General features: G+C 32.8%; 3 protein-coding genes across 3 annotated transcripts in view; all 3 read right to left on the reverse strand.

The window, feature by feature from the left end:
• The window catches only part of LOC133181863 (programmed cell death protein 7-like), a 292,001-nt gene that overhangs the window by 58,278 nt on the left and 216,243 nt on the right, over positions 1-17,480 (reverse strand). The window lies entirely within an intron of this gene.
• On the reverse strand, positions 142-5,793 carry LOC133181866 (lysosomal proton-coupled steroid conjugate and bile acid symporter SLC46A3-like). Its single transcript, XM_061316505.1, has 4 exons — positions 4,628-5,793; positions 4,409-4,492; positions 920-1,076; positions 142-326 (listed from the first exon to the last, which is right to left on the reverse strand). The coding sequence occupies exons 1-4, from the start codon at positions 5,754-5,756 to the stop codon at positions 266-268; spliced, it is 1,431 nt and encodes a 476-aa protein (XP_061172489.1). The 5' UTR covers positions 5,757-5,793; the 3' UTR covers positions 142-265.
• On the reverse strand, positions 9,773-17,053 carry LOC133183364 (lysosomal proton-coupled steroid conjugate and bile acid symporter SLC46A3-like). The gene is made up of 4 exons (XM_061318325.1): positions 16,080-17,053; positions 15,531-15,614; positions 10,835-10,991; positions 9,773-10,225 (listed from the first exon to the last, which is right to left on the reverse strand). The coding sequence occupies exons 1-4, from the start codon at positions 16,912-16,914 to the stop codon at positions 10,123-10,125; spliced, it is 1,179 nt and encodes a 392-aa protein (XP_061174309.1). The 5' UTR covers positions 16,915-17,053; the 3' UTR covers positions 9,773-10,122.

The raw sequence follows: 17,480 nt of genomic DNA on the forward strand, positions 1-17,480 counted from the left end.
AAATCAAGAAAGTGGCATTGATCTACATTATTTTTATCTTTAAAAAAGGGCAAGTTACCTAAACGAATTTTTACGACAAAAACAGCATTGTAAATCCAGTAACATCTAAATAATATTTTACATAACTCAGGATATTCTTGTTAATTTGAAAATGCTTATGAAAATATCAAGGTAAAGGAAATTATGAAGATTATGAAGTAGAGCTAGAAATTTCCCTTCAATGAAAATAAGAAATTGCTGTTTCCAAACCCTGTAGAAGTTAGTCTTAGGTGATATTAATTTCCTTGTAGTATATACTTTGTCTTTTAGAGCCAATGTAAAATATTCTGAAACAAAGAAAAAAATTATTTAGAAGAGAATGTTGCCTACAAGTACATGTATGTGTTATATGTATGTAGCTCTATATAACATAGCTAGTCGTTTTACGCTAGTAAATATGCAAATGTACAAATAGTCTCAGAACTCAGATATTTAACAAATGTAGATTAGGGTAGCTTCCATATATTTATATTCTCACTGGTTAATTAATATTATCTTTTATGTATTCCAACAAAAAAAAAGTAGAAAAGTATCTACATCGGAAGAAAGCCTTGAAATTTTAGACTACTAAAAGAAAGACATGGCCAAAAATATTTGATGCAGCGTAGGTGTTCATTTATCACTTTTAAATACATGAATTTTGTTCTCTAGAAAAAAAAATGACTAAGCCAAGTGAAATGGCCCGTGGATTATATATTGAACATTGCAACTTTAAATATATTGTGTAATACTTTTAATTCATAGAGGGCCAATTTCTCTGATATCCATAAATTCATTAGTTTCTTTATATTGTTAATTTGTGAGTAAGGTAAATCTACGAAATTCACTAAATTGAACTACAAACAAAGTGATTTCTCATTACACCATGACGTATACCTACACAAGAAGGAAGAGTGCGATAACGTTGTATCCTGCCATGACCCAGAAAGCGAATCCAGGGAGAAAACTGACTGTCTCTGAGTAGATGGCTCCACCCAGTACGGACCCAACCATAAAACAGATATTCTCGAACAATGCAATGCCCCCAAACATTGAGCCTGAGGAAAAAGAAAGTGGAAATGAATAAGTAAAAGGAAAAAATAAAAGTTGGTATGTCTTAGATTTTAATTCATTTTACACACATCACTCACAATATTAAAATATCACACATGTATTACTTCTATTCTTTTCTTTTTGTTTTCTGAAAGTTTTTTACATTATAAACAGTGTGATTATCTATAGTATGTGAACCACCGTCCAAAAAATTCTTGTGAAACTATTGCTATGTTTTATATCTTAAGGAAGTATTTACTATTACAAAAGAATTGACCTATAGGAGAGAACAATTTCCCGGAAAAAGTGACATTTAAAAATCAATCTTTATTTGTTGTTTTCTATCATATGTATGTCTAAATCTTTCAAATTTGTATTTTAGAACTAAAATTTATTATTTACAACTTTACAATAAACCTCCAAAGTTGACCAAAACACCATTTTGTCCGTTAAAGCGTTGATTTTTGCATGAATTTTAGCCTAGAAGTCCTTCAGGGCAGGCCTGCCCCTAAATAAAATTGTGATATTTTGATAGGTGGGATGTAAGGAATAATTTAAGATAGGATTTTTTTAGGGGCACCCCTGCCCTAGGGTCGAAATTCTCAAAAAACCTACAAAAAATAAGTAAACTTGATTTTGACAATCTGCTTCAAATTTATACCATTCAATCTTGTTGTCAGAATAGCTCATTTGATTTATGCGCTGACTTTAATATCGTGGGTACTTTCTTTTTTAAAGTCGGGGGTTCGAATCCACCTGGTGCCACACTTTTATAGTTTTAAATTTTCGCCTTTTCAAAGACTATTTTAATTTTTTTTTATAGGTTTGTGTATTTTTCTTCAATTATCTATCCTTTATGCATTCCCATTCTTGATATAAGAAACACTAGAGAGAGATCAAATCGTAACAATCCAATGTACAGTTGTCAGTCAGGCGGAACAAATCTCAGTATAATCACACTTTCTCCGAGGACAAGAATAACTCACTCTGTGTTACTCGATACAGGTATTCTCGGCAGCATTGAGCTGCGATGAATTTCAATTATATATATTCCTTAGAATTTAATCACATTGCTTTTATTCTGTCTGTGCTACAAGTGCTTGTCTTGGTTACATGTAGTATGTTATGTATTGCTTGAATTATTTGAGCTTAATATATTCAGAATAACATACATGTACTTTTGTTTTCAGTCAATGTTTTAAGATCTTAAGTTTTGAAAAAGTAGGGCTACACATATCAGTAACTGTACTCCACTGGATTTCACTTAGGCCTATATGATTTGCACACATTAATGGCATGTTTTTATTATATCCAACGGAAATGTGTTGTAAAATAAATAGCCTAGACATAACAAATAGAATTCCAGAGACAGTAGACATTACCATTATGTACAATGAGAAGTAAAGAAAATATCAATTATTATATTTGGAGATAACAAACTCAGAATATCAATGAAAGTGTTCCTCCTACCTCTACTCACTGAAATAAAGATTTATGAAAAACAAATTGTTACATGTATTCAGCCTAATGTCATTAATCGGAACGGAAATCGACAAGCTTTTTGTAGAGAAAAAAACCAAGCCCGGCCCTATAGGTCAGATCCCTAATTATATAGAAGTGAACCTTTATGTTTTCTAAATGTCACACAAAATCAACAATTCGAGGTAGTCCGTGCCTCAGGTTTTGATAGTCAGCAGTTAATAATTGATAATACTCACAAAAATGTAATTGTAACCGAATTCCTTAAGTAATGTGTATTTACCCATGTTATTTCTTTAAAGTTCATCATGATAGTTAATCATGAATATATATGTGGAAAAATATATTAACAGAACATGTAAATAAAAGGACTATATTTACCAACTGAAAATTGATATAAAAAGTAAATTTTATGTAAATAAAAATTGCTATTTTAGTTCTTTTTATTTTGATTGTTATAAAATACTTAGTGTAAAAAGCATGTGATATCATTGCAAGATAGCACAGATCACTTCCAATTTTATTTTATTCTAATAAGCATTGGTACAGGAAATTCAATATATCTAAAATGTAATTTTTGGGTACTTTTTGGGGGTGCAAATGTCTACTTTTTACAATACTATTTCTAAGACTTCAAAGAACCTTGAATCTTATTTTATGTAAAGAAAATTGTTGCACGAAAAAGAAAAAAAACCCATTAATTTCAATCGTCATTTTGAGACTAATTCGATAATAATTTCAAGAGTTATTGTTCCTGGTTGAGGAGTGGACATCCTAAATGCATTTTCTACAATTCAGTATCTTAAAACAACACTATGTAACGTATTTATGTTAGAAAGAAATCTTTAAGACACAAAATTGGCGATTCAAAGGGTTTAATTTTTAAAATTTATACATTTACCTTAGTTTGTCTTGTTATAAGTGATCTTTTCAAAACACAGAAAATAAAAGGCATTTAAGAAACGAAAGATTTAATTGTTACACAAAGCTACAAAATCTGTAAAGCTAAATGGGACAAAATTAGTTCTGCAAAATATTCTCATTAATGTGTTTCTTTCATTGAGATTATCGGAATCACTCTGTCTATTACTGCAGAAACCTATCAAATTCATATTAAAATTTTTCTTAAATGTTAGGGAAAAATAGTGATGAAATGATAAATCTATAGTATCCTTTAAATTAGGTAAATCTCACCTTGCTGTCTCAAAAGCGAACACATTATCTTACACCATTGGTTGTGAGAGAAAAAATATCTTGATTTTAGGTACCACTACAGCCCCATTTTGATAGCTGGAAATGATAGCACTATGGACCATTTACCTTGCCCCAGTAATGGGTTGAAGCACACTTCAAACTAAGAGGAATAATAGCTGACTTTCAACCCCTGTCCCATTATACAATCCGAGTGACAACAAAATTCAAGTTAGCTAACTAGCTCCACCAAGTCCTTGAGACCTCTAGCCTCTTTAAACTGACAAAAGATATTTCCCTGGGGTCCTTTATCCTTTCTCAGTGTTTGCCTTAGGACCAAAAATAGTGGAAAAATAAATATTCGAAATATATCACCCACCCGTAGTAGTTTGTGGGATAATATTCCTTTTTATTATTACTTTATCTGTTTTATTTTATTTTCTGTACTGTTTCAATGAACATCAATAAAATATCCATGAAAACAGTACTGTTGAAATTGGTTGTGCAATGTTGAAGTTTTGATATTAAGATCCGAGATACTTTGTTTCTATAATTGGCGCATAATAAACAATTTAACAAATTTGTCTACTTGTTTTTTGTTGAAATGTGGAACATCTTTCTGATGAGTGTAACACACAGACAGAATGTGTTTTGATTATTGTCCTACCTTGTTTATCTGGTGGTGTTAAGCGAGACATGATAGATCGTATCATTGTGACTTCTATAATACCTAGGCAACCGACAACTGGAACTATAAAATACCAAATTCACTTGTCAAACGTAAAATTATTTCAGAATCACTTTACTACTAACAGGTATAATATAGATTTCATTATTTTTCTTTGAAAATAATTGTATATTGAGGAATCGTAAATATAGTACTCACCCATGTAAAGCTCAAAAGTTGTTTTTGATAGTGCTTCCATTACGAAATAACCAATAGCTGATAGAGTTCCAATGACTGCTATGAAGTCATCTGACATAAAGCATTGTAGTAATCGTATAGAGACGACACCCACAAACTCCTGAATGACACTGCGTATAGTGCCGAAATTACTTATTTTGATTGGACTCCAACAAAATGGAGAGCCAATTTGGTACAGAATCTCAACATTGGTTTTCCCTAAAGCCGCCATGCTTAGTAAGTTGAATGCCAGTATAAGTATTATATATTGCCAACGTCGTCCATAGTTTTGATCTTTATTTCCATGAATGTATAAATCTAATGATTCTTTAATCTGACGTAGGGGGTGAACTGAACTGACCCGATTCTCCTCTTTCAATGGTTCTTTAAGAACAAAAGTGGTGAATAGTATCCCAACCAGAACCATGGCACCTGATGCAATGACAGGGCTGTTAAACCCAAATGCTTCTATCAGATACCCAGAAAGCAGGGTGCCTGCTAGGAATCCGACCCCAACACCTAGACCAAGAATTGCAAACGCAAAAGACCTTTGTTTTCCGGCCTTTGTAATATCGGCGAAACCGGACGAGCAAATGGCTACAGAGGAGACCCATCCTCCAGTGCAACCCTCAATAAACAGATAAATTATGAAAAAATTTACGTCATATTTCATGAAAATGTTCAGGAAGCAAAGTCCACTTTTTATTAGGGATCCAAATAATGGAACCAAAAGTGTTTTCTTTCTTCCAAATCTATCGCTCAAAGAGGAAATTAAAGGAGCTGAAAATATGGCTGGAATTCCACCCGATATAGATATATACACTGTCCATCTTGCTGTGTCAGACTGTATAGTTTGCTCCATCTGAAATTCTGGGGAACTCGTATTGGTTTCACAAAGAGATTTATCTGATTTGTTCAATGTTGCGTTCGGAAACTCTTTGTCTTTATATACACTATAAGTATACTGATTCAAGTCAAACAGTAGGATGGTAAATGATGCCATATGTACGAACACGATGATTCCGATGACAAAACCTGTGACTGGGATCTTCACAGATTTAGGTGCCTCTTCATCTTCATCCAAAAGCTTTGTCTTCTCACTGCTATCCATTTTAGTTTTTGTGTGACTTTTCTTGAAAGTTTCTTCAGAATAGTTATCTCAGTTTTTTCTAAACAAGTGTGATTTTCTTAGACCTTTTGATAAAAAGAATGAAATCGTATTATTAGTCCATTTTAAAGCATTTGTGTAGTACATTTTAATGTCAAGACAACAGAATGCTATGAAAGAGCATGAAATTTTGATATTAGAACTCCCAAATGTTTTGGAAATTTTAGAGGCAATACTAACGCCTATTATACAGTTCTCCAGCCAAGAAACCTTGAGTAAAACAAAACTTAATCCCCCTGCTGAGTCAAGGTTAATAGAAGAATGATAACTAAAAAAGGCAAGTCAGTCAATAATGTCCTTGCATAGAATTTTTTTCTGTTTTGATTAAACAAAGATACTAAGCTGACAGGTATGTATCATATAAATTTTGCCCTGATATTTGCTATTACTCAGTATTTCCAGAATGGATTTGAGGAAATCATTAAAAATGACCAAATGTAGTCCATGTATGAAGCTCAGTACATTCGTAGGTTGAATATATGTACACTTACCTTGTAGATAAACAGATCTTTAGTTATCAATATAGGGACTTAAATAGAACGCCGTTCTTCATCTACCAAATTGTAAAAAAAAAAAAAAAATAGAGCGTAAGTCATTCATGGAATCTTTAAAACAAAATCTAGACAAGTTCTTTATTACGAAGAAAAAAAATCATATCAAATCTACCTTGTATTGTTTCACCTAAGTTATCATGTCTGCGCTCTACAATCAATTGAGATGGCAGGGTCATCACCTGAAGTTTTATCGCCCAGTGATGATAAATATAACAATAGGAAGAGATAAGATACACAATTACTAGAAAAACTAAAAGTGTTTGAGATCCCTCTCAGTATCAAATAACTTCACGTGAAAACACTGACCTCACTACTACGTATATTAAAGGTTGTAGATAAAAACATTCCTCCAGATGTGATCTATCTTGTGTATGACATGTAAACTATAAATAAAATTCCAAATGACACTTACCATTTGACATCATACCATGAATATTTTCCCTATTTAGTAGGTTAAATATTTTTCTATGTTACCTTTTTCAATGTCATTTATAAATTCACATATTAACATCTACAGTCGAAGACACTCATTTTCTATATGATCAATTTTCAAAGGGATTGAATTGATAAACAGTTATATTTTTATATCACAATGGAATTTGATCTCGTGACCAATCCGTATTTATATCCCGATAGATGTTTAAAAATGATACATTATTACTTATATTTACATTTATGACTTATTTATATTTTATATTTTCCTGATTATAATCTTTAACGCTTAAAATATTTTATTTTTCAAACTCAACGGCACGTATTTGATCCATTGTTTTCGCGTCGACCCTCTATGACGTCACTGAGAAATTACGTCGAACGTTTATGACGCGAGGAACCCGTGTTTATACTGATATATTTACATTTGCAAATGTTTTCTTTTATATAACACTATTAAAAGCAACGCGTATCTATATCCGTATAAACACGGGTTCCTCGCGTCATAAACGTTCGACGTAATTTCTCAGTGACGTCATAAAGGGTCGACGCGCAATCAATAGATCAAACTTGTGCCATTGAGTTTGAAAAAATAAAACATTTCACGCGTTAAAGGTTATAATCAGGCTAATATATGATATGAATAAGTCACAAATGTAAATATAAGAAATAAGGTATCATTTTTAAACATCTATCGGGATATAAATACGGGTTGGTACGAGATCAAATTTACCATAAAGCCCTTCGGGCTTTATGGAATTTGATCTCGTGACCAACCCGTATTTATATCCCGATAGATGTTTAAAAATGATACCTTATTTCTTAAATAGATACGCGTTGCTTTTAATAGTGTTATGTAAAAGAAAACATTTGCAAATGTATATATATATATATATATATATATATATATATATATATATATATATATATAAAACTGTTACAATGTAAGCAGTTTGTCAGGTAAGGATAGGAAAGCTGAGAACAAAAAATGTTTCAAAATACTTCCACGTTTATTGTCAATATGCTTTCAGTACTTGATGAACGATAACGAACAGTGGTCATGCGCAGAAGTCCATGTAAGGAGTTATAACCCTCTGCTCTAAATTTCACAACTTTAAAAAAAAATGATTTTCATCAAGAGCCATAGATTCAAATGAAAAATAGCATTAGGTATCAAGCCCTGCATATTTTTTTGAAATTATTTTTATATCAGACCATGGTATGAAGAAATTTTAACACAGAGAATAGGAAGAGTAATAATTTATTATCACAACATTACATTAAAAATATGAGGTGTATTATATAAATATTGCATGTAGTTGAGTGTAACATTGAAAATTTTCACCCCAAGAAACCATTGTCAACCGAGGCGCAGTCGAGGTTGACAACAGTTTTCGAGGGGGTGAAAATTTTCAATGTTACACTCAACTACATGCAATATTTATTATATTATACTGAATGTTTTATATAAATACATATAACAGTGAACCTTGCGCGCATAAATTTTGCGCAGTCATTATTTTTTAGAATATCACCCGTCGTCAAGCAATGTTGACTATTGCTACGCTGGGGGCGTGGCTTTATTATTCAGCGGGTAACAAATGTTTCTCGACGAATCAGATTCAACTGATTTACATGAAAGTATAATACATGTATATGAAATAATATTTAGTGTCATACCTATTAAATTCATATAAGAAAACATAGTAAAGTGCTGCTTCCTAAGTCAGAATATCATAATGTAATATGTGCTTGTAGGAAAAGAATACATGCATTAGCAAGAGTTATCTTTCTTAAAAAAAATATTTTTCCATAAAAAATGTAATATTTATAAAACTTCTACATATGGTGCATGATGCAAAAGCATATTAAAAATGGTTCAAAAAAGGTCCTTATTCTAAAAAGAACTTAATATCTAATTTGTAAGGGTTTTAAAACTAATATTAGGATTTTTCACTTGGAAAGTTATCTCTCTTATCCGAGAGTCGGACCCCTTTAAAAAATACAAATTGTGAGAAGATCCAACAATAAGGACTTCTGAAAAACAGAGGTGAGACCAGGTACCATAGATAAGTAAGCATACATGTACCCTGTTGACCGTTCACATCCATTGTGTGCCTCTTATTATCGGCTATACGGAAAAATCCGTAGTCAATTCGGTGTTGTGAAAATGATTGCTTTACAATTTGTATCAAAGACGCCAACCAACATTCGACCTAATGACAAGTTGTATTTGCAAACAAGGTAATTGTATCTACCATAGAATTGTCGGTATGTTGACTTTAAACAAGCTTGTATACAAATGCTTTATATTTGGATATTCTACTGGAGAGAGATATGGATGGCAAACTAACATCTAAACATTTTGTAAAAGGTGAAGATAACGATCAATCTCATAAATCCAGTAAACTTTTCCCTTATTAGTCCCCTACCGGTGAAACCGGAGGGGACTATAGGTTTCCTCTGAGTCTGTCCGTCCGTCTGTCTAGCTGTCTGTCTGTCCCTCTGTCTGTCTGTCCCACTTTGTTTTCCGCACTTTTTTCTAAACGCTTGTAGATATTGAGGTGATTTTTGGTATGTGACTTTACTTTGATTATTTATAGATCAAGTTTGCATTTTGTTCCGCTTCGTTGATTTTTGACGGAATTATGGCATTTTCAATTTTTAACGGGAACCAGATTACAGTTGCCGGTAGGGGACAAGTATTGCTAATGCAATACTCTCAGAATGCTTGTTTATGTAGAAGTATACCATTTTATCTGCATAAGGTGTTTATGTCTCACAGTTGATTTGATACGTAAAGCCATGTTCTTCGTGCGAACATTTATAAAGCAAGGTCGGCTACTTACAAACAAGTTGATGATACAAGGGTATCTTTAATCTCGTTACTAGTCAATATTGCCATTGTATTGTATTGTATTGATAAACATGCTATATGTTAAAGATTAAACGTAATTGAAATGCTGTAAAATTCCACTAATAATATACAGATGGTTTTTTCTTCAATATAAGACAGTAAATGATCGTTGTAGAAAACATAATAATTAAATAATAAATTAATATATAAAGAAAATGAAAAAGGTAAATATAGCGAACAGTGATCGGTCAAAAAAGAAACCCTACAAACATTGCGAATCTGTTAAACAGGGCATAGAACACGGACCCCGTGTGAGACTCTTCTGTCATGAATTGTTCGTGTTAAGAACAGTAATATTCCCGTCTTTCATGTATAGCTTTGAATGCCTATCCGTGTACAAATACAATCACAAAATAAGAAGTAGAAGAGCTTCATTATTTTTAGTTCTCAGACACAGTATTAGATCTTAAGTCACGTTAATGTATTTATTTGAAATACTATCTTCCTCCACAGAATCCTGAATAACTTCATAGCCATTTCTCCTCTGTCTGCTACTGAGAATAAGAAATCTAGAAATAAACAAAAAAGATGATTGATGTAACAGTTTCATGTGATTCTGTATAAATGTATAAAACTATCATAACCATGCTGTAGGCAGGAATTTGAAACAAAATAAAATTGTTCTAGACCTAATGAGTGTAGAATAAAGCTTAATTTTAAAAGTGTTAGGAAGGTTAATTTGATTTGATGTTCTTAAAAAATCATTCATATGACTGCTAAAGTAACGTATTAAACATACATTCGAAAGAAGCTGTTAAAATAAATTATAAAAAAGATATCTAGAAAAAGGAAGCCCCCCCCCTCCCGAAAACAATAAAAGAAAAAGAAACGGAAAGAAAATATCAGCAAGACAGTGCAGTTGACTTTTCTCTATTTCACATATTTGAAAAATCGTAGTTTGAAATAAATGTTCAGACACTTCTAGACATTATCACAAGATATCTTGAATACGGAAGCCACTGTCAACCCCTCCTTTCTCTTATGAATCTGTACGCTGGACTCAGTGCTTCTCTAATCAGTACCTACCATGAGACGAGATATGTCTCAACGAAACAGCATAATAAATTTACTTGACGAATTCAGGGCTATCAATTTTATTTGATAAATTTCATACTTACACCAACAGAACACTGGCCAGGAAGAGAAATGAAGAGAAGACAAAGAAGACGATCCCTCTGTCTACGTTCACAGTAACAGAATAAATAGAGGACCCCATAACAGACCCAACGCAAGCACAGATGTTCTCAACTATAGCAATCCCAGCATACATTGTACCTGTAATAACAAATATTTAACATATTCATTTTTGCTATTTAAAAGATGCAAAATTTTAGTGTTAAGTTATTCAAATCACGTGATATTTTGTTATTTTGCAAATTGTTAGAAAAACACGTGTAGCATCAATGTTTGGAGTAATGAATGAAGCACGGTTCAAAAACTGGTTTGTCATACAATTATGAATTGTGAAGCTAACGAACAGTAACACTCTTAAAAGTCAATTTAAACAAAACAAATTACAAGTAGAGCAAACAAAGTCCTCTGAATACGAGGTAGGATCAAGTGCCATGGAGGAGTAATCATCCCCTGCGGACCGGTCACACCCTTGTCATGATCGCGTAATCGTGAAAATCCGTGCTCAATTCGGCTAAATGAGAATGCTGATATCCTTGTATCATCAACTTATTTGTCATAAGCTTGCATCGTTTTAGAAGTTAGTCGTGCTTGGAATATGCTCTTGTATATCGAACCAACTAGGAGACATAAATTCCATATGCAGGTGATAATGGTATATGGCTACATAAACAAGGGAAATTGATCATAGAAAATTAAAATTGTCACGTTTATCATAAAGTTGTCAGCTTGCCATTAGAACCTCTTTCTAGTAAAATATCCAATTATAAAACAGATTTGTCAGATTCTGTGAGATGTATCGAATCATGAATCGTGAATAAAACTGAGCGTTCTTAATTGATAAAAAGTCGTCGATTTATCTGTATGTCGAATTGAAGGCCAAGCAAGTAATTTCTTTTTATGTAGAAGTTTTTGAATAAATTCTGCTTCATATGAATACAAAAACAGGTTTGTTAATAACTGGGAACAATTATTATACATGGGAATTCCAACAGATTGTTGGAGGACCTGGTCTCCGAAAACAACATAGATATTTTCAATGAGAAACTCAAGCATCTTTTAATATCAAACTCATTTCTATTTCTAAACATATAATTTAAACCTCCTAAGTACTTTAGTAATCCTATATGTACGCTTATTGTAAATTTCTCAAAGTGCAGATTAAATGCAGGTATCTGGCTAAAAAAAAGTTTAATTCATGGAGAAATGTTAACACAGTACCTTTCTGTTTTATACTCCACAATACTATTTTAAAAAGTTGGAACACTCAAAAATGGACAAGTTGAAGGTGCTCCCTCTGAATAGTGTGATCTTGTCCAGTATTTGTATTTATTAGGGATGGCAATTTGTAACCGCTTAACCGATTACTCGGTCGGAACGATAGTAATCGGTTAGAAAATCTGTAATCGGTTAGTCGGAAAAAATAAAATGTATGTAAATTTAAATGCAATTATCCTAAAATTCATAAAAGTTGAGCGTTTTCACATATCTGTTTAAGGTAGTCCGATCCTCAGGTTCCGAAATATCAGCTTTTAAGTAATTGAAAATGCTCACAAAAAATGTCTTTGATTTCACATAGTAACGTGAATTTACCCATGGAATTTCTTCAGAGTTCATCATTAGAGTTAATCATATTATGTAGGGAAAATTATCAAATCTCAAATATATTTTCAGGAAATGCGAATAAAAACACCAGCTATGCATTTTCTAATTGAAAATTGATCAACAAACATAATTTAGGATAGAAAAATATAGGTATCCAGGCATTTAGAGAAAATTGCGTCTTTTATATGCTTATACAGTATTTTTTTTTCTTCTTTTTACTTCAATTTTCATATAAAACATAGTGTAAAAAGCTTGTGCTATCATTGCTAGACATCACATATCACATCTAATTTCATATCATGCTAATAAGCAGTGGTATCTAATGCTAGACTAAAGGAAATTCTATTTCTCTAAAAATGAATCAATTTTTTTTCTTTTATGGGGTTCAAATGTCAACTTTTTACAAGTCCGTTTCTAAGACTTCAAAGAACCTTGAATCATATTAAGATGCATAAAATGAAAATTGTTGCACGAAAAGATCTCAATTTCAAGCTTCATTTTGAGACTTTTTAAATAAATCAATAAATTTAAGAGTTATCCTTCCTGGCTGAGGATCGGATATCCTTAAGCTGATTTGGATGTAATTACAGCTCTCCGGTTTGAGATTGCGCAGTAATTGGTCAGTTTGTGAAGTTAATTACGGTTTTTAAAAACCCCGATTGTCCTGTAATTCTTTAATGATATTAAATCACCTTTTAGCACTATGAATTGGTATGTGTGTCTTTCGCCGTTATCAATTAAATTATATTTTAACTTCTAACTTCTTTTTCAGTCTTCTTGTGTATATGAATAGAGCTACTCGAAAAAAAAAAATTCAAGAAAAATGTCTGTTTTGATACGATTAACCGGTTAATCGGTCGGAACGTCATGCGGTTAACCGATTAGCAATTCTGTATTCGATTGCCATCCCTAGTATTTATATAATTATATTTCTTAATTGGTGTATGGCTCCAGAACAATTTGGTCCAATTGTCTAAAAATTGCAAAACACGTTTCATTCCATCCAGTTTTCAAATTCATACCTTGTATGAAAAGTATATGATTTAATAAGATCTTATTATTATCTAATCCTTGAACAGAAAGAATTTGCTTTGTAATCTAGGGTCCTCTACAACTCAGCCTTGTTGAGGAAATCTGTGATTATGGACATAATTTACCTGATGAGAGTGGTCTAGGATCATCTATATATCACCTTGTTTGTGGACAGACATGCTAGACAGGTTCACACTTTTCAATTTGACCTGATGAGACTGATCTATGATCCTAGGATATGTTCAACCAAGCCTCTTTCTTTACTCCTCACTAAGATATTAATAGTAGTGAAGGAGAAACTTCAAGAGTACTGTGCAACAATATATTCGAGAAGAGGTGTAAATCAGATGTGGATACTTAAAAATTCCAAGGAACTTTTGGAAGATTTGAAACCACAAGAATTTACCAAAATCAACAGCTTAAAAACTTAGGAATTTTCAATTTTATACACAATCATTCCCCACGATAAGTTAAAGTCCAGGCTTTTTGATATCATTGATAGCTGCTTTTTCAATAAAAATGGAACTCGTAAATTTACTCACCTTGTCATTGGTCATTTGCAAAATTACTTTGTTAAAAAACATTCTGATTGTACACACAAGTACTCTGAAGTTGACATTAAAAAGATGCTTGAGTTTCTGATTGACAATATCTATGTGGTTTTTGGAGACCAGGTCTTCCAACAATCTATTGGAATTTCCATGGGTACCAATTATGCCTCGTTATTAGCAGACCTTTTTTGTATTTATATGAAGCAGAGTTTGTCCAAAATCTTATACGTGAAAAAAGAAAACACTTGCTGTCGCCTTCAACTCGACATTTAGATATATCGACGACGTATTGTCAATTAACAATGGTTATTTCCATTCTCACGTCGATACGATTTATCCTGGTGAGCTTGGGATAAAAGATACCACAGAGTCTGACACATCTGTTTCATATTTTGATATTTTACTTGAAAAAGACGTTAATGGTAATCTAACAAGCAATTTTTATGATAAACGTGATGACTTTAACTTTTCAATCATCAACTTCCATTACTTATGCAGCAATATACCTTCATCACCTGCATACGGGGTTTATTTCTCTCAGTTGATTCTATACGCAATAGCATGTTCTACGTATGTACATTATCTAAAACGAGGTAAATTATTGACAAACAAGTTGATGAAACAAGAATATCAGCAGTCTCGTTTAAAGTCATCATTTCCTAATTTCTATGGTTAATAAAATGACCTTGTCAGCAAATATAATTTATCATTGAGTCAAATGCTGACTGACTTTTTTCATACTAATTGTTAGGCCATTATTAACACACTGAATTGTCGACGGATTTTTCCGTTATTTCCCGATCATGACAAGGAGCACATGGCGGGTGTGACCGGTCGGCAGGGGATGCTCACTCCTCCATGGCACCTGATCCCACCTCTGATGTTTTGGAGGTCCGTGTTTGCTCTGCTCCTATTTTGTATTGTTTAATGGACTTTTGAGCTTGAATACTGTTCGTTATCTCCATATATTTTATCCTCTACAACTCACCTTGTCGAGATGTTGTTATGGATATAATTAAACCGATTAGAGTGGTCTACGATCATCTACAATTCACTTTATATGGGTACAGGTATGGATAAAATTAACCTGATGTGAAAATCTAGGATCCTCTTCAACTCACCTTGTTTGTGGAGAGCTGTGTTCATTGATATAATTCATTGGACTGATGCAAGTACTCTAATATAAGATCCACTAATACTCACATTTTTGTGAAGTGGTGTCGTTATGGATATAAATAACCTGACAAGAATGGTTTATGATTTTTTTTTATAAATTATCTTGTTTGAGGAAAGGTGTCATTATAGATATAATTGACTTGATTAGAGTGTTCTACCATCCTTTATAACTCACTTTGTTAGTGGACAAGTGTTATTTATGACATAAATGACCTAATGAGAGTAATCTACGATCCTATACAACTCATCGTGTATATGTAGAGGTGTTGTTATGGATCACTGACCTGATGATGGTAATCAAGGGTCCTCTAAAACTCACCTTGTTTGTGAAGAGGTGTCATCTTGGACATAATTGATCTGATTAGAGGAAGAGGGCTCAACCCAAAAGCCCCTATCACCGACGCTAAAATAAGGACTCAAAATTAGTCATTTCTAAGTACATGTTTTTGCCATATGATACAATAAGTGCATGCACTTAAAAATGTTAATTTATCAAATTATTTTATTCTTAATTAACTTCCTTAAATAGTTCTTGTGTTTCTCGTTTTGTTTAATTGATATTTTACCATTCATGAGATACCTATCATCAACTGCAATCAGTTTGGCATCATATCTTTATTATATACATGTAAACAGGAAAAAATCGATCACAACATAAGTAATAATTTTCTGTATCAAATGACACCAACTAATTCTCAAATAGAGTATTTACAGCAGTGTTAAAACTGTGATGAAAGTCTGCTATTTAAACAAACCAAAGATGCTTAATGGCCTCTCCTTTGATGAATTAATAAAAAAAAATTATTATCAGTCAAAGTAAACTGACATTTTCTGTTTCAAAGTGTTATTTTCAAGTGACATAACTTACCTATGATGAGAAAACTTGTAGATGGTGCGACTCCGATCATAATGAACGACACAACAGAAGAAACAGATCCTATCAGAGCTATAGTTTCATCATTAAGTTTGTTTTGCAATACTTTTATCCCAAGTAAAATGACAGAATCAGAGACGATAGTTTTACTTGTCTGAAACATCCCTATAACCACAGGTTTAAAGCAGAAGGGTGTGTCCATGATATAATAAATTTCAACGCTAAACGAACCAAGTCTGGGTAAAACTATACACACGAAAGCAGATAAGGAAAGGACATATCTCCATTTAGTCGAGGTTCTATTTAAAGGATCATCCTTGATATAAAACTGAATTAAGTTTTTAAAGTAAGCCTGTATATTGCAGTCAAATCGTATCCTTTTGTTCTCATGTAGAGTTTCCTCGATAAAATATAGAATAATCATTGGCACGAGACCTGTCATGCTGGAAATTGCCAGACCCCAGGTGAAGCCTAGCTGATGAATAATAAAACCAGAAACAAATGAGCCAGAGGCGTAACCCATACTGATCATGAATCCCACCATAGCAATCAAAAAGGATCTTGATTTTCCGACATTTGTCAAATCCGATACCATTGCCATAGCAAGAGATATTTGAGTAACCCAGCTTCCACAGCAGCCATCAATGAAACTGAATATGACAAAAATGTAGATGTTCCACTGAAATCTCACCGCTACACACATTAAAAGAGCCTTCAGAAATATACCGATATTGCTCACAAGAACGAAGGGTTTTCTGCCTTTTGAATCACTTAGTGAAGAAAATAACCCTGCTGATATTAATAACGGTATTCCTTGTGCGAGCGACATATAAATTGACCATTGTGATACTTTAGCCTGAATGATCTGTTCCTTATGATAAGCTTCTGAACTTGTGTTCGTTTCACACAGAGATTTGGAGGTGTGGTTTTTTCGGAAATCCTCATTTGGGTAGATCAAATCGTGAAATGCCTTGTGCCCATATTCCCCGTAGGAATAAGTCCCGATCGAATACGCAAAACTCAAAGTAAACAGGACCCCGGAGAAACATCCTCGAAATGTATTTTGAATCCTTTGTCGACGCCTCCATTTGATTCACTTTATTTTTATTCTAAACTTACTTTGTCAAAGAGGAAATAGATGTAGATTCTGTGGCGTAATTGTGTAGGAACATCAACACCAGTTTACTCAGTCAGGAAAGGAAGTAAAACATTTTACCGCTTTGTTAAGGCGCACTTCAAAATAATTTAGGAATTGAGAATTTACCCTCTTACAAATGCACGATACACTACTGTTTTGTTTAATAGCATTCGAAGAATACGGAAATGGTGTAAGACGAGGGAAAATATCAGGATCACGATACGTAATCAGGAAGTATCACAGATCGTTACGGAAAT

This window comes from Saccostrea echinata, unplaced genomic scaffold (genome assembly GCF_033153115.1).
Source record: "Saccostrea echinata isolate AGI-Se365-2 ecotype Australia unplaced genomic scaffold, CSIRO_AGI_Sech_v1 ptg000009l, whole genome shotgun sequence".
NCBI classification, from domain to species: Eukaryota; Metazoa; Mollusca; class Bivalvia; order Ostreida; family Ostreidae; genus Saccostrea; species Saccostrea echinata.

Bases quoted from the DNA above. Each gene is read 5' to 3' on its own strand.
- LOC133181866 (XM_061316505.1), bottom strand. From the start codon at position 5,756: ATGGATAGCAGTGAGAAGACAAAGCTTTTGGATGAAGATGAAGAGGCA. The intron at 1,077-4,408 runs GTAGGACAATAA...CTTTTTCCTCAG, and splicing joins AACACCACCAGATAAACAAG to GCTCAATGTTTGGGGGCATT. The intron at 327-919 runs GTAGGTATACGT...TCTTTGTTTCAG, and splicing joins ATCGCACTCTTCCTTCTTGT to AATATTTTACATTGGCTCTA.
- LOC133183364 (XM_061318325.1), bottom strand. From the start codon at position 16,914: ATGTCGCTCGCACAAGGAATACCGTTATTAATATCAGCAGGGTTATTT. The intron at 15,615-16,079 runs GTAAGTTATGTC...TCCTTATTTTAG, and splicing joins TACAAGTTTTCTCATCATAG to CGTCGGTGATAGGGGCTTTT. The intron at 10,226-10,834 runs GTAAGTATGAAA...GTTTATTTCTAG, and splicing joins CTGGCCAGTGTTCTGTTGGT to ATTTCTTATTCTCAGTAGCA.